A 13,985-nucleotide genomic window follows, 5' to 3' on the forward strand; every position below is an offset into this window, starting at 1 on the left:
CCTCCTCGGCCCTTGTCCGGGGAGGGAAGAGGAGGGTCAGTGACTGGAAAAGGGGATTGTGGAGAGGCGCTGGGGAGGAAGGTGATTGAACTATGTGTTGGGGGTGGGGCACTGAAGATGCAAGGCAAGCTGTGAAGGGAGAGCGGGGAGAGAGAGGACAGTGGACAGAGAGGGCTCTGGGCACCGGGGGGACGCTCTTCCTCCTGCCCAGGGGTCCCCGGGCCTATGGGATCACGCAGAAGAGTTCAAGAGAAGCAGCCTTTGAGAAGGGAAGTCACCATCCCAGAGCCCAGGCTGAGCGGATGGAGTTGAGGAGGTATGGCCCCGGAAGACTGGTGGGGACAGTTATAGGAGGAGCTGCTCAGAGTAAATCACAGACTAAATCAGACTCAGTCACAAACGAGTTCCTGCCGGGCCTTTACACGGCCCCTTCCTCTGCGTTCCCTCCCTCACAGGTGAGTGACCACCAAGTGCTAAATGACGCCGAGGTTGCCGCCCTCCTGGAGAACTTCAGCTCTTCCTATGACTATGGAGAAAACGAGAGTGACTCGTGCTGTACCTCCCCGCCCTGCCCACAGGACTTCAGCCTGAACTTCGACCGGGCCTTCCTGCCGGCCCTCTACAGCCTCCTCTTTCTGCTGGGGCTGCTGGGCAACGGCGCGGTGGCAGCGGTGCTGCTGAGTCGGCGGGCAGCCCTGAGCAGCACCGACACCTTCCTGCTCCACCTGGCTGTGGCAGACACGCTGCTGGTGCTGACGCTGCCACTCTGGGCAGTGGACGCTGCCATCCAGTGGGTCTTTGGCTCTGGCCTCTGCAAAGTGGCAGGTGCCCTCTTCAACATCAACTTCTACGCAGGGGCCCTCCTGCTGGCCTGCATCAGCTTTGACCGCTACCTGAACATAGTGCACGCCACCCAGCTCTACCGCAGGGGGCCCCCGGCCCGCGTGACCCTCACCTGCCTGGCTGTCTGGGGGCTCTGCCTGCTCTTCGCCCTCCCAGACTTCATCTTCCTGTCGGCCCATCATGACGAGCGCCTCAATGCCACCCACTGCCAGTACAACTTCCCACAGGTGGGCCGCACGGCTCTGCGGGTGCTGCAGCTGGTGGCTGGCTTTCTGCTGCCCCTGCTGGTCATGGCCTACTGCTATGCCCACATCCTGGCCGTGCTGCTGGTCTCCAGGGGCCAGCGGCGCCTGCGGGCCATGCGGCTGGTGGTGGTGGTCGTGGTGGCCTTTGCCCTCTGCTGGACCCCCTATCACCTGGTGGTGCTGGTGGACATCCTCATGGACCTGGGCGCTTTAGCCCGGAACTGTGGCCGAGAAAGCAGGGTAGACGTGGCCAAGTCGGTCACCTCAGGCCTGGGCTACATGCACTGCTGCCTCAACCCGCTGCTCTATGCCTTTGTAGGGGTCAAGTTCCGGGAGCGGATGTGGATGCTGCTCTTGCGCCTGGGCTGCCCCAACCAGAGAGGGCTCCAGAGGCAGCCATCGTCTTCCCGCCGGGATTCATCCTGGTCTGAGACCTCAGAGGCCTCCTACTCGGGCTTGTGAGTCCGGAATCCGGGCTCCCCTTTCGCCCACACAGTCTGACTTTCCCGCATTCCAGGCTCCTCCCTCCCTCTGCTGAGCTGGTTCTGGCTCTCCCCACATCCTCGCTCCCGGGACTCACTGGCAGCCCCAGCACCACCAGGTCTCCAGGGAAGCCACAGGCCACCCTCCCAGCTCTGAGGACTGCACCATTGCTGCTCCTTAGTTGCCAAGCCCCATCCTGCCGCCCGAGGTGGCTGCGTGGAGCCCCACTGCCTTTCTCATTTGGAAACTAAAACTTCACCTTCCCCAAGTGCTGGGAGTACAAGGCATGGCATAGAGGGCGCTGCCCCATGAAGCCGCAGCTCAGCCCAGGCCTCCAGCTCAGCAGTGACTGTGGCCATGGTCCCCAAGACCGCTATATTTGCTTTTATTTTTACGTCGAAAATCCTGCTTAAAACTTTTCAATAAACAAGATCGTCAGGACCAGGGCGTGTTCGTGCATCATTACAGCCAGCCCACCTGCTGCTTCTCCCTGCCTGGCCCTGGGTCTGTGCCAGCCCATCCTGCCTTCATCAATGTCTGTCTGCAGCTTTGTCTCTGCCCCCGTGGGCACTCCTGTTCTACTCACAGGGAAACACCCAAGTACATGGGTGCAGAGTGACCAGTTAGGCAGCTGGTTGACATAATTGGGGAAGGGGCCATCAGACACGAACACGAGAGCTCTGCCCTCCAGCAGCTCAGGACAGGAGGCAAGATGTGTACGAAACTAGTGAAACCCAGCAGCCTGGGCCATGGGGCAAATAAGTGGCACAGTGAACCCACAGCTCAGAGCACTGAAGGTTGGAGCCATTTGGGAAGGCTTCTTGAAGACTTAAAGGGCAGGTAGTATTTCCAGGCATAAGGGAGGGCAGTAGCAAAGGTGGGAAGGCTGAAAGTAAGACTAAAAGGTTAATTTGGGATCACGTGATGATATTGGAGCCCATTCAGAAGGCCCTACTGGTTTTTCAGGTGAGTGATACAAGCGCTTACTAGGGAAATGGCTGCGGGCTTGAAGAAAAGCAAGGCCAGATGACTTGCCAACTGTCATTAGCACACAGCCACCTGGAGGCGGGCTGTGGGGAGCATTTTTCCAGGGCTATCAATGAGGCTGAAGTGAGGGGAAGAAATAACTGCGGTTTCCCAGAAAGGCAAGTGACAGAGCTACTGAGTTAAAACAGAAGGTGACGGGTGGGTCTACTGCACTGTCAGTGCCCCCTAATTAAGTCACCAATGTGCTAGGATCCAGTTTCACAGGCCAGCTGGGCCCCTGCTGAAACTGCAGATACGGCTAGAGGTGGGAATGGGGAGGAAGAATCTCAAGAGTTAGCTGGGGAAGCTCGTCCCACCATATAAACACACCATCCCGCTTTGTGGCCACCAGACACTCCAAGCTTTTACAAAATGAAGAAAAGCAGGGAAATGACAGAACGCACCCTGCCTAGAAAAAGTATCAGGGTAGTCAAGATGCTTGTGGCCGGCTGAAAATGTGGCCTCCAAGATGTCCACGCGCACCACTGCACTCCAGCCTGGGCGACAATACATACATACATACATACATACATATATACATACATACATACATACATATATACATACATACATACATACACATACATACATAAAAATAAAAGTGAAAGAGGGAGGCAGCAGGGGAGTCAGAGAGAGCTGTTGCTGCCTCTGGAGGACGGGACCATGAACCCAGGAAATGTGAGCAGCCTCTAAAAGGCAGAAAAGGCTGGGAGCGGTGGCTCGCACCTGTAATCCTAGCACTTTGGGAAGCCAAGGTGCGTGGATCACTTGAGGTCAGGAATTCCAGACCAGCCTGGCCAACACAGTGAAACCCTGTCTCTACTAAAACTACAAAAATTAGCTGGGCATGGTGGCAGGCGCCTGTAATCGCAGCTACTCGGGAGGCTGAGGCAGGAGAATCACTTGAACCCGGGAGGCAGAGGTTGCAGTGAACCAAGACCGTGCCACTGCACTCCAGCCTGGGTGACAGAGCAAGACTCTGTCTTGAAAAAAAAAAAAGAAAAAAGGAAAATACAAGGCAACAGATTCTCCCCCAGAGCCTCCAGGAAGGTACACAGCCCTGTCAACACCCTGATTTTAGCCCAGTGGCACCAGTGATGGACTACCTGACCGCCAGAACTGTAAATGTGTGTTGTTTTAAGCCACTATGCTTGTGGTAATTTGTTGTGGCAACCATAGGAAATGAATACAATGTGGATCCCAGTCCATATCCTGAATTGCTCCAAGACGTAGGGAGGCTGCTAAGTCCTTATGGGCAGTCACAGAAGCCAGAGAGAAACACGGAGTGCGGCGCGCTCCTCTAGACAAGTCCTGGAGGGCTTCAGATGTCCGGAGTCTTGGCCAAAAGACCAGAGGGTCTGTTCTGCTCTAGGTGCAGGGAGTCAATGAACAGACTTTGCTAACAAGTGAGATGCAGAAAACTTTATTTTTTGATTACATGGCTCAGAAAGTTTCAATCAAGACCATCAGCAACGAATTTTATGAAACACGTTTGTCTTTCCTGTCTACATAGATGTCACAGTAGCCCTGGTGTTTAAGTGTTGCCTCTAAAACTTGTCCTCTTTCCAGCGTTCTCCTCTTTCTCTCAACCTGCCACTCTTGAAAACTCACTTTTCTTTTGCATTTTGTCCTACATGTGAAAAATATGGAACTCAACTAAGACCCAAGGTAGATCCCAAGGGCTTCAGAAATACCCTGTCAAGGGCACAAAATAGTTAGCAACAGAGTCCCTGGTTAAGGGACTATAAAGTCATGGTTAACATGAATCTTAAATTCTAATATTACTTACTTAACAGTACCTAAATCCTAATATTCCTAACTTCACAAAAACAAATTTCTCTAAAACGTCTTACCAGTGAAGGATATAGCTCACATGAATATACTCTCAGATAACTTTAAGAATTCTTCACTGCCTTGTAATTCCTGCCAAGTGTTTTCATCATATCCCCGTGGCTAATCCTAGCCATCTCCTGCTTAATTTTTCTATAATACTTCTGCACATACACAGCAAATGGTTATACGTGGGGCACAATACGGGTCCCATGTTTCCGAGTTAACGGCAGCATGACCAGAGACCCCTTGCATTTGCCACAGATGAAGCGGCTGGTGTCCAGCGATTTGGTGTGGCGGCCAATCCTGGGAAGGAAAGGAACAACACACAACAAAAGAATCAGTCACTGCACCTCAGCATCGGCTCTGAGATGTTGGCCTTGGGCCCAAAGCAATAATTTTCTCTGGGTTGTCAGAGACCCGGGCACCAAGTGGCAGCAGTGGTCAGACCAGCTCAAATTACTGAAGAGAAAGGAGAAAGAGAACGTGGAAAGGAGGAGAGAGGTTCTCCTCCTCAATTCAGACAGCCATCTACTTATGAAATCACTCAAGAGCCACTTGGAGGCCCCAGCAAAACGTAACTGGGAAAAGTCTGAGGAGAAGAGTCTTACCTGGTTTTGCACCCAGTACATTCGTAATGGACCTTGTAGTTAATCTTATAGTTATGGCAACGGGTGACCTTGGGCAGCTCCGGGTGTATCCTGTTGGATTTCCTGGCATAATACCTCCATGTGTTACCATGAGAATCACGGATACCATCAATCAGCCAGGAGGCAGCATGGCATATTTCATGGATCAAAGTATCCCGGATTCGGTCTTGAAAGAAGAATGAAAAGAAATTGTGAGCACTAAACCAATACTCTTTTTTTTTTTTTTTCTTTTTTGAGACAGTCTTGCTTTGTCGCCCAGGCTGGAGTGTAATGGCGTGATCTCGGCTCACTGCAACCTCCACCTCCCGGTTTCAAGTAGCTGGGATTACAGGCGTGCACCACCATGCCCGGCTGATTTTTTGGTCTTTTTTTTTTTAGTAGAGACGGGGTTTCGCCATGTTGGCCAGGCTGGTCCCGAACTCCTGACTTCAGGTGATCCGCCCACCTCAGCCTCCCAAAGTGCTGGGATTATAGATGTGTGCCACCACACCCGGCCCCAATCCTCTTCTTATCTGCTACCCAACAACCCCTCGACTTTCAGCCCCACCAGACACAAGGTTATCTTACAGAAGCACATGCAGGTAAGCATGAGTGTTACCTTCCCAGGATTCTCAAAGTGAATAGTGAACCTACTTCAACCCGATATTGCTTATGGCAAAGGGCCTTCGGTGAGCAGGTCTTTTCAGAGCAGCTCCAACATGCTCGTTTTTTTGTGAGGCACTTCTAGAAAAATATCCAGACAAGATCTAGTTTCTGCCCTCCAGGAACAGAGGTGGACAGGGTGGGGAGCAATCGCTATGGCCGTGGGATTTGGTTAGAAGCTCCATGGTGAAATTGGGATCTCACGGGTTCTTACTAATTGATTGAATTTAGAAAGGCCATTCTGGGTATGGCAAAACATGAGTATGTGGCACATTTTTAAAAACATCTTAGAGACTGAGTCTCGCTATGTTGCCCAGGCTGGAGTGAAACTGCTATTCACAGGTGTGACCATAGTGTACTACAGCCTCGAACTCCTGGGCTCAAGCGAGCCTCTCACCTCAGCCTTCCAAATAGCTGGGACTACAGGTGTGTGCCAACGCACCCAGCCTGTGGTATGTTTTGAAGGCCAGTGTGAAGACAGCCTGTCTGGGGCATGGGCTAGTGGTAGACTACTGAGAGACAAGATTGGCCAAGCCAAACAGGAGCACATTACAATGGCCTCAAAAGCCAGGCTCTAGGCCTTGAAAAGCCCTGGTTTCTCAGCAGGAAAGCAATGTAGTTACATATGGGAGACGAAATGGAGCAGGGATGAGGGCCTGTCCTTGGATGGAGGCACAGATAGAGAAGGAATGGTGAGCTACTGTAAAGGAAGATTTGGTGACTGGCTAGACATAGGGGACCTTGAACCTCAGCTCCTGAGAGAATGAAGATGCTACTGCTGGCAAGGGGGAAATGCAGAGAGAAAGGCAAGCCTGGTATAAAGATCGATGGGTTTGATTCACAGGGATGGTGAGACATCCAATAACTATGTCCTCTAAGCAACACACAGCATGCCTGCCCACCCAAGAATGACAGTTCGAGCTGTGACACAGGCTACCAGCTAGGAGTGATTTCACAGGCACAGTGTCAGAAGGAAAGAGCATAGTGGTGAAGCTGCCACACTCCTGCCATCACCTGCAGAGTCGCAGACTTTCAAGCCAATCTGGATCTCGGCAAAGCGGTGCCTCTTTGGGTACCACATCTCACCAGTGCTGCATGAGCCAGCAGTTTTCAACATCTTGTTATTCCAGCGTATCCGTAGTTTCTCTGGCAGCTGAGAATGAAACGCAAATTAAAGGAATCAGAAAGCAGTTTTGTTTTGTTGTTGTTTTTGAGACAGAGTTTTAGCTCTTGTTGCCCAGGCTGCAGTGCAATGGCGCAAACTAAGCCCACTGCAACCTCTGCCTCCCAGGTTCAAGTGATTCTCCTGCCTCAGTCGCCCAAGTAGCTGGGATTACAGGCATGCGCCACCACACCCAGCTAATTTTTCGTATTTAGTAGAGATAGGGTTGCACCATGTTGATCAGGCTGGTCTCGAACTCATGACCTCAGGTGATCCGCCTGCCTTGGTCTCCCAAAGTGCTGGGATTACAGGCGTGAGCCACCACGCTGGGCCCAGAAAGCAGTTTTAAGCAGACCAGAAAATATTAACTCCAGAGTTTTTTACCCTCTAATAAAAAGGAAAAGGAACTTTCTCCCCCAGGTTCTTGGCTCAGAGCAAGTTTGAGAAGAAATTTATTCAAAGAGAATACAAATCAAAACATTCTGAGGAGAATAAAAGCCACATTGAAGTCTGGGTAAAGATAATAAACAGGCAATCAGGACACAAGGGAGACTGATAGAACATGTGAGTGCAGGACTTGGGCTCTCTTGTCCTTGGGGTAGCCAAGGAGAGAAGGACAACCCTGCTGAGGTGGGCGAGGCTGAACTGAAAATGCAACTCAGAACACTTCAGGTTCCACCCATCTGATGTGACATCACTGTCATCCGGAAGGGCACCAAAGGCTGGGGAACCTTTAGGAATATGTAAGAACTTCCCTCCATAAAGTGTTGTCACCAGAGATGATAAAGTCTGAAAAATCTAATGACCAATAGGTCTCTCTGCCTCCAGATTTTATCCAATCCAGTCCATACCCACAGGTTACTGTCAGGTTAATTTCTTTCAGCAGGTTAATTTCATTCACTCCCTGATGCACCCCATCCCTGTGCAGTGGTGCCTACTCACGTAAATTTAACCTCCTCCAACCTGATTCCCAAGGCCCTCCAGTATCCAGTCCTACACTATCAAAAAATAAGAGCTTACTATGTCCTAGACCCTGTATGTTCTAGGCACTGTATGTGTATTAACTTATGGAAGGGTAACAATAATCCTATGAGGTAATACGTACCGTGTTGTCCCCATTTTACAGATGAAGAAACTGAGGCAAACTGAGGTCAAGTAACTTGTTCAAGGTCACACAGCTCTTTTTCCATTATCCTTCCACAAGAATCCTTTCTTCCTGATTGTCGAGCCTCAACTCTCCCTCTCCCCCATCCTGTTGTTCTCGCCACTTACCATCCTTTAAGAAGCAGAGTCTCACTTCCTCCAGGTAATCTTACTTCCTGGCTGTTGAGGCTCTCAATGATTTCTCCCTCTGCTGATCTCCTGCGGTAACAGCCATCTGTCCTATACATTATAACTCATACACATTCTCTATTGCTTTCACCTGTGCCAGGGCTCATCTCCCAACCTCAACTGCCTCTGCTCAAGGGCGGGAAGTATATATGGTTAGTGCACCTCACAGCACCAAGAGTACTGGTGTATAGTAGGTGCTCAGTCAGTGCTCATTCATTGATCCTACCTTTTTATCACAGACGGATCTGTTAAACAGGTCATAGATTCTCCGAACCAATTCATCCCTATTTCGCTTTAAATTTTTTCCAGAGTATCTCTTTGACTTTTCAAGGCCACGCAAGAAACATCCAGGGACTTTGCACTTACGAGTCCTGTAAAGATAAATTCAACTGAGGTTTATGTAGCTAAAGAGAGAGAAGGAATGCACATGTAAGCGTCTTGTCAAGACCTATCGCTCCCTCTTCCATCCAGCTCCTTAGATGAGGGCATTTCCCAAGCCTTCATTTGCAGCCTTTTCTCTTCATTCTTTGCAACCCTCAGAGGTATAAAGCCCATGGTTTCAACCTCAAAGAGACTTATCCCCACATCTGTATCTGCACTCTGGAGCTCTCCTGAGACTTAGTTCTGAATTTACAATTGCCCAGTGCAAACTTCCAACTGACTAACATGAATGTATCTCCAGCTAAACATGTGTTCAATTATCAAACTTGTGTTACAATTGGCTGAAAAACCTCAAAGACATTTTTAAATTCCTTTTCTCGGCCGGGCGCGGTGGCTCACGCCTGTAATCCCACCACTTTGGGAGGCCGAGGCGGGTGGCTCATAAGGTCATGATATCGAGACCATCCTGGCTAACACGGTGAAACCCTGTCTCTACCAAAAATACAAAAATTAGTCGGGCGTGGTGGCGGATGCCTGTAGTCGCAGCTACTCGGGAGGCTGAGGCAAGAGAATGGCGTGAACCCGGGAGGCAGAGCTTGCAGTGAGCCGAGATCGCGCCACTGCACTCCAGCCTGGGTGACAGAGCGAGATTCCGTCTCAAAAAATAAAATAAAATTCCTTTTCTCTCTTTATTGGGCACAGAGACAGACTATCTTCTTCACACTTTCTCTTCCAGTCAGCCCCTCCTTTCCATCCCCCTGGTTCCGACTCTAGTTCAAGTTCTTGTCCTACCCTTTATGCCTGGGTATGAGAACATTCCAGTGTTCCTTACCTCCAGGCTCTTTCTCTTCTCATCCAATCACACATAACCCTCCAGATTCATTTTCGCAGGCCGTGCTCCAATTACTGTCCCCCTCTGGTTTTTCACTGCCTGGCCTGACATTCATGGCCAGGGTCAACCCTGTCCAAAGCTCTATTCCCAGCTACCACTGCCACTCTAGCCAAAGTGGGCAACTTAAATGTTCCCTGGACACAAATTGCAATTTCCCACATTTGTGCCTCGGCACAATCTATTTTCCCATGGCTTACAATGACTACCTCTCCACCTCTACTGAGAATAACCATCTGCGCAGCACTTTATCATTCGCAAAGAACTTCCTTTTGCGTTGTCATATTCAATCCTCACAACCGCCCTTCAAAGAAGCTATTACTATTTTTACGATCTCCACTGTGCTCAGAGGCCAAGTGACTTGCCCAAAGATCACAGAGACAGTGAATCTCCTGATCCAAATCGCATGGTCTTTTGATTAAACCACAATCGCTGCCCCATCTTTCAAGGCCTAATTCAAATGGCACAAAGAATAATGCTGAGCACATAAAGGACTCATACTGTAATAACTACCATTTAAACAGAAGCATTTTTATCTCAGCTGGAACAGTCCACTAAGTCCAGAGATGAGCCCAAAGAGCCGGAAAGATAAAAGGGGAGCAAACGCAGCAAGTTTCTGACTTAAGAGAACTCCTAAGAATGAGATTTTGCCAGAACAGTTATTAACCCTTAAGTCACAAACTAAACCCTACGTGAGGAAGTTGGGCTGCAGAGAGGCGAAGTACCAGACAAGACAGAGGTTACGGAAGGGTCTTCATCCCAAGCCTGAAATGGGGGACTGAAACATTTCTGCCTCCAGTTACTTAGGTCTGAAAGCAAACTTACATCAGTATTTAAGGTGGCAGATGCAAACCTGAACCCTCTGCAGACTTTGGCAGAGCCCAGATCCCTGTGTGTTTGTGCTCACAGAACGCCGGCCTTGTGGCTTAGCATACTTTCACCTCAAGGCCTGTGGCTCTTTACTGCAGACTGAGAACCTTCACATCACAGGAACCGACAAGACCCCAAACTGGGAAAATCAGACACCATGACCAGCAAGCAGCCTACACAGGAACAATGCTAAGCATAACAGGAAGCCTCCAGACGACACAGGAAGTGCTAAACAACAGTTAAGAGTCCAAATAGGCTAGCCTCCTTTGGATAATGCAGACTGACAACGACACCAAGGGACAGCTTTTCCCTTCTTTTGTCACGCTCTAGCAAAGCAACCTGGGAGCTACCTAAGACACACGTCCCTGGAGGCAAAGTAGCTTAAATATGTAGTTAGGAGTCTAGAGCAGAAACCTTGCTGAAAAGGGATCCAGCTAAAAGAGCACTTGGCAAGCTGCTACCAGCTACCTCAGCCAGTGCAGAAACAGACAGCCCTTCTGTTCAGGTCCAGGGTAACCTGGTGCCCCTATGCCTGACATAATCAGTCTTTTTCCCTTCCCTTAAGATATACTTATTGTCCTCAAATACTCGTTAAAAAATAATGAGTCCTTCAAATATATTCCTTGTCTTGTAAGACAATTCAGATGTGAGTATACATTACTCTTCAATGAAAGTAAAAACAAAGAAAATTATGCAAGTTAGCCGGGCGTGGTGGCGGGTGGTGCCTGTAGTCCCAGCTACTCGGGAGGCTGAGGCAGGAGAATGGCGTGAACCCAGGAAGCGGAGCTTGCAGTGAGCCGAGATCACACCACTGCACCCCAGCCTGGGCGACAGAGCGAGACTCTGTCTCACAAAAAAAAAAAGAAAAAAGAAAAAAAAGAAAAATATGCTTACTATATCAAATTTTTAAGGGAAAAACTAAGAAATTCCTGGAATCTAAATAAGAAAACACATTAATTTTTTGCCTTAAGTATTAACATGTCTTTGGTCTACAGGATCAGTTGTTGTTTTCAGTATCAACTATATATAGCTTAATAAAAATAAAGGAATGATAAGCAATCTGTTTCATCCTAACATTTAAGCTGAAAAATTCATAAGGATATACATAGTAGTAACAGTAACTGGGTTCAGCTAAAGCACTAGAAAAACCTGGAAGACAATCTTGACCACTCTCCCTCCAATTCCAACAGATCAATGTGTTGCTTCTGCCTTCTCACCATTTCCAGAGCCTTTGCCTTGGTTTAGCATAAACTGGTGGCCACGAAGCTATACCAAGCCTGAAAAAAAGTGTCTTGCTTGGCTACACATAGTTCTTTGATCTGAGTTGAAGGACATGGGCAATCTCAGAGGCCAGAGCTGCTGTGGGTGCAGAAAGGCCCCCTCTACCCAGAGAATACCACCCACCGGCTCCCTTCCCACTTCTTTCCCCACTCTCTGAGGCTGGGCATGGGCTCTCCGCCAAGGTGCCTGCTCCCTTGCTTGGGCCCTCCTACTCAAGGACAGAAATCTTATCCCCCAATTCCATCCCAGCCAGACTCCATCCACTTACAGACCACCCCCACCCAAGTGCCCAGTGGACTGCCCAGTGTGACAACTGTGCAATAAGTTCCTGTTCAACTGAACATGGGTAGTACATACCTAGTTTTGCGTTTTTCAACTTTTGCCGCACCGTGTTTCTTCTTTGAAGGTCCACGCTTCTTACGTCCTTTACCAGCTGAAAAAATAATAGGTTACTTGTACCCCAAAAATTGGTACCATCAAGAGACTAACAGAAAGGTAAACCCAAAAGGAGCCCTCACAGCCAAGCCCAGTGCAACATCTCTAAACAAAACTGTCTGAAGTGGCATACTGCCGTCATCATTCTCAACCATCTCACCCACGTGAATCACAGAGCTGCCAGCAGCATGAGCTGGGCAGGATTCTGTCACAGGCACCAAGGACTATGAAGGTCCAGGAGTGTGCCCTTAGGAAGCTAGGTGGTGTGGGCAACTGAAGCATGCACAGTCGAAGGGGTGGTACAGTACAGCTCACACACCTGCTCCGATGAGTGGCTCATATCCTAGGCAGCACCTTCACTCAGCTTGCAGGGCAAGGCAGATCTTTCTGCCTTGGCCTAGGACCCATCCTGCCAGCTGCTCTAGCTAAAGGTTTATGTATCAATAGTGTCATTCATATATCCAAAAAACTTATTGAACCTCTATCACGTGCCAAGCACCAGGCCAAATCCTGAGAGAGACTAAAAGATGAGGAAGAGTCCTCCCATGAAGAGGCTCACAGTCTACCGGGACGGGGTAGGGAAGGGGACCGACTCGGGAACATATTCTAACAGTATGACTAGTGCTTTAGTAGAGATGGGCTCTAGAACTTTGGTAACTCAGGAGACAGGAGCCACTCTGACTCACGACTTCATAGAGGAAGTGATAATTGGGCTGGGTCCTAAGAAAAATAAGATATCCTCAGAACAGAAGGTTCAGGGAGACAGCACTCCAGGCTAGTGAACAGCAGATACCAAGATATAGGAGCATGAGAAAGGTGTGGGCATTCCTCCCCTGTTCCCAGAACCATCCTTTCACTGGATGGATGCCTCCTTGGGCCACAAGGAAGTTGCTGAAATGGCACAGGGTTGACAGGGAGGACAGGCAGACTGGATACGACAGGCACATTTGGCAGGCAAGGCACATTCAGTGGGACAGGCATACTTGGCATGACTGACTTACCAGGTGTCACAGATATATTTTTGGTTTTTGCCTTCCTCTTCCTCAGTGGCTCCACTGTATTTTTGGTCTTTGCCTGCCTTTTCCTCAGCCGTTCCACAATAGTTTTGGTTTTGCCCTTCTGTTGTTTTAGTGGCTCCACAATAGTTTTGGTTTCTGAATTCCTTTTCCCTGATTGTTCCACCACAGGTGCAGGCTCTTCCTCAGCTGGCAGCTTTCTCTCTGAAACTTCAAGGTTAGCCTCAGGATCACTTGGTGGTTCGCTGAGATTCTCACCAAGATCCTGCTCACCAGCATTATCAGATGAATCGTGCTGGGAGACAGCAGCCTCACCCAGCTCTTCTTCATTTGAGGCAATCTGGCCTTCATTACACAAATCTTCTGCTGGCACAGGAACTTCCAAATCATTACTATTGTTGTCAGGAACTTCCAAATCATTACTATTGTCGTCGAGAACATCTGAATCATTACTGTTGTCGTCGGGAGTTCCCGAATCATTACTGTTGTCGTTGGGAACTTCCGAATCATTACTGTTGTCGTCGGGAGTTCCTGAATCATTACTGTTGTCGTCGGGAACTTCCGAATCATTACTGTTGTCGTCGGAAGTTCCCGAATCATTACTGTTGTCGTCGGGAGTTTCCGAATCATTACTGTTGTCGTCGGAAGTTCCCGAATCATTACTGTTGTCGTCGGAAGTTCCCGAATCATTACTGTTGTCGTCAGGGGTTCCCGAATCATTACTGCTGTCGTTGGGAGCTTCTGAATCATTACTGTTGTCGTCGGGAACATCCGAATCATTACCGTTGTCACTGGGAACTTCTGAATCACTACTGTAGTCCTTGGGAGCTTCTGAATCATTGCTCTTGTCATTGGGAGCTTCCGAATCCTTGCTGTTGTTGTCGGGAGCTTCCGAATCCT

The 13,985-nt window shown here is 49.2% G+C and overlaps 2 protein-coding genes across 4 annotated transcripts in view; one reads left to right on the forward strand and one right to left on the reverse strand.

Moving 5' to 3' along the window:
* CXCR3 (C-X-C motif chemokine receptor 3) overlaps positions 1–2,015 on the forward strand; it is a 2,875-nt gene extending 860 nt beyond the window's left edge. For 2 of the 3 annotated variants that reach the window (XM_023201887.3, XM_023201888.3), the window contains exon 2: positions 212–2,012. In XM_023201887.3, the coding sequence (XP_023057655.1) occupies positions 212–1,550 (1,339 nt within the window). In that variant the 3' untranslated portion in view covers positions 1,551–2,012. Of the gene's footprint in view, positions 1–211 lie in introns of all 3 variants that reach the window. The other variant, XM_023201889.3, reaches the window with a different exon arrangement.
* A 1,991-nt stretch (positions 2,016–4,006) lies between these two features.
* GCNA (germ cell nuclear acidic peptidase) overlaps positions 4,007–13,985 on the reverse strand; it is a 19,576-nt gene continuing 9,597 nt past the window's right edge. Inside the window, 6 exon segments of the mRNA XM_026451630.2 lie at positions 4,007–4,733; positions 5,039–5,243; positions 6,734–6,872; positions 8,440–8,584; positions 11,992–12,067; positions 13,071–13,985. The exon segment at positions 13,071–13,985 is cut by the window's right edge and continues 1 nt beyond it. Coding sequence (XP_026307415.2) covers positions 4,613–4,733; positions 5,039–5,243; positions 6,734–6,872; positions 8,440–8,584; positions 11,992–12,067; positions 13,071–13,985 — 1,601 coding nt within the window. The 3' untranslated portion in view covers positions 4,007–4,612.

This window comes from Piliocolobus tephrosceles, chromosome 12 (genome assembly GCF_002776525.5).
Source record: "Piliocolobus tephrosceles isolate RC106 chromosome 12, ASM277652v3, whole genome shotgun sequence".
NCBI classification, from domain to species: domain Eukaryota; kingdom Metazoa; phylum Chordata; class Mammalia; order Primates; family Cercopithecidae; genus Piliocolobus; species Piliocolobus tephrosceles.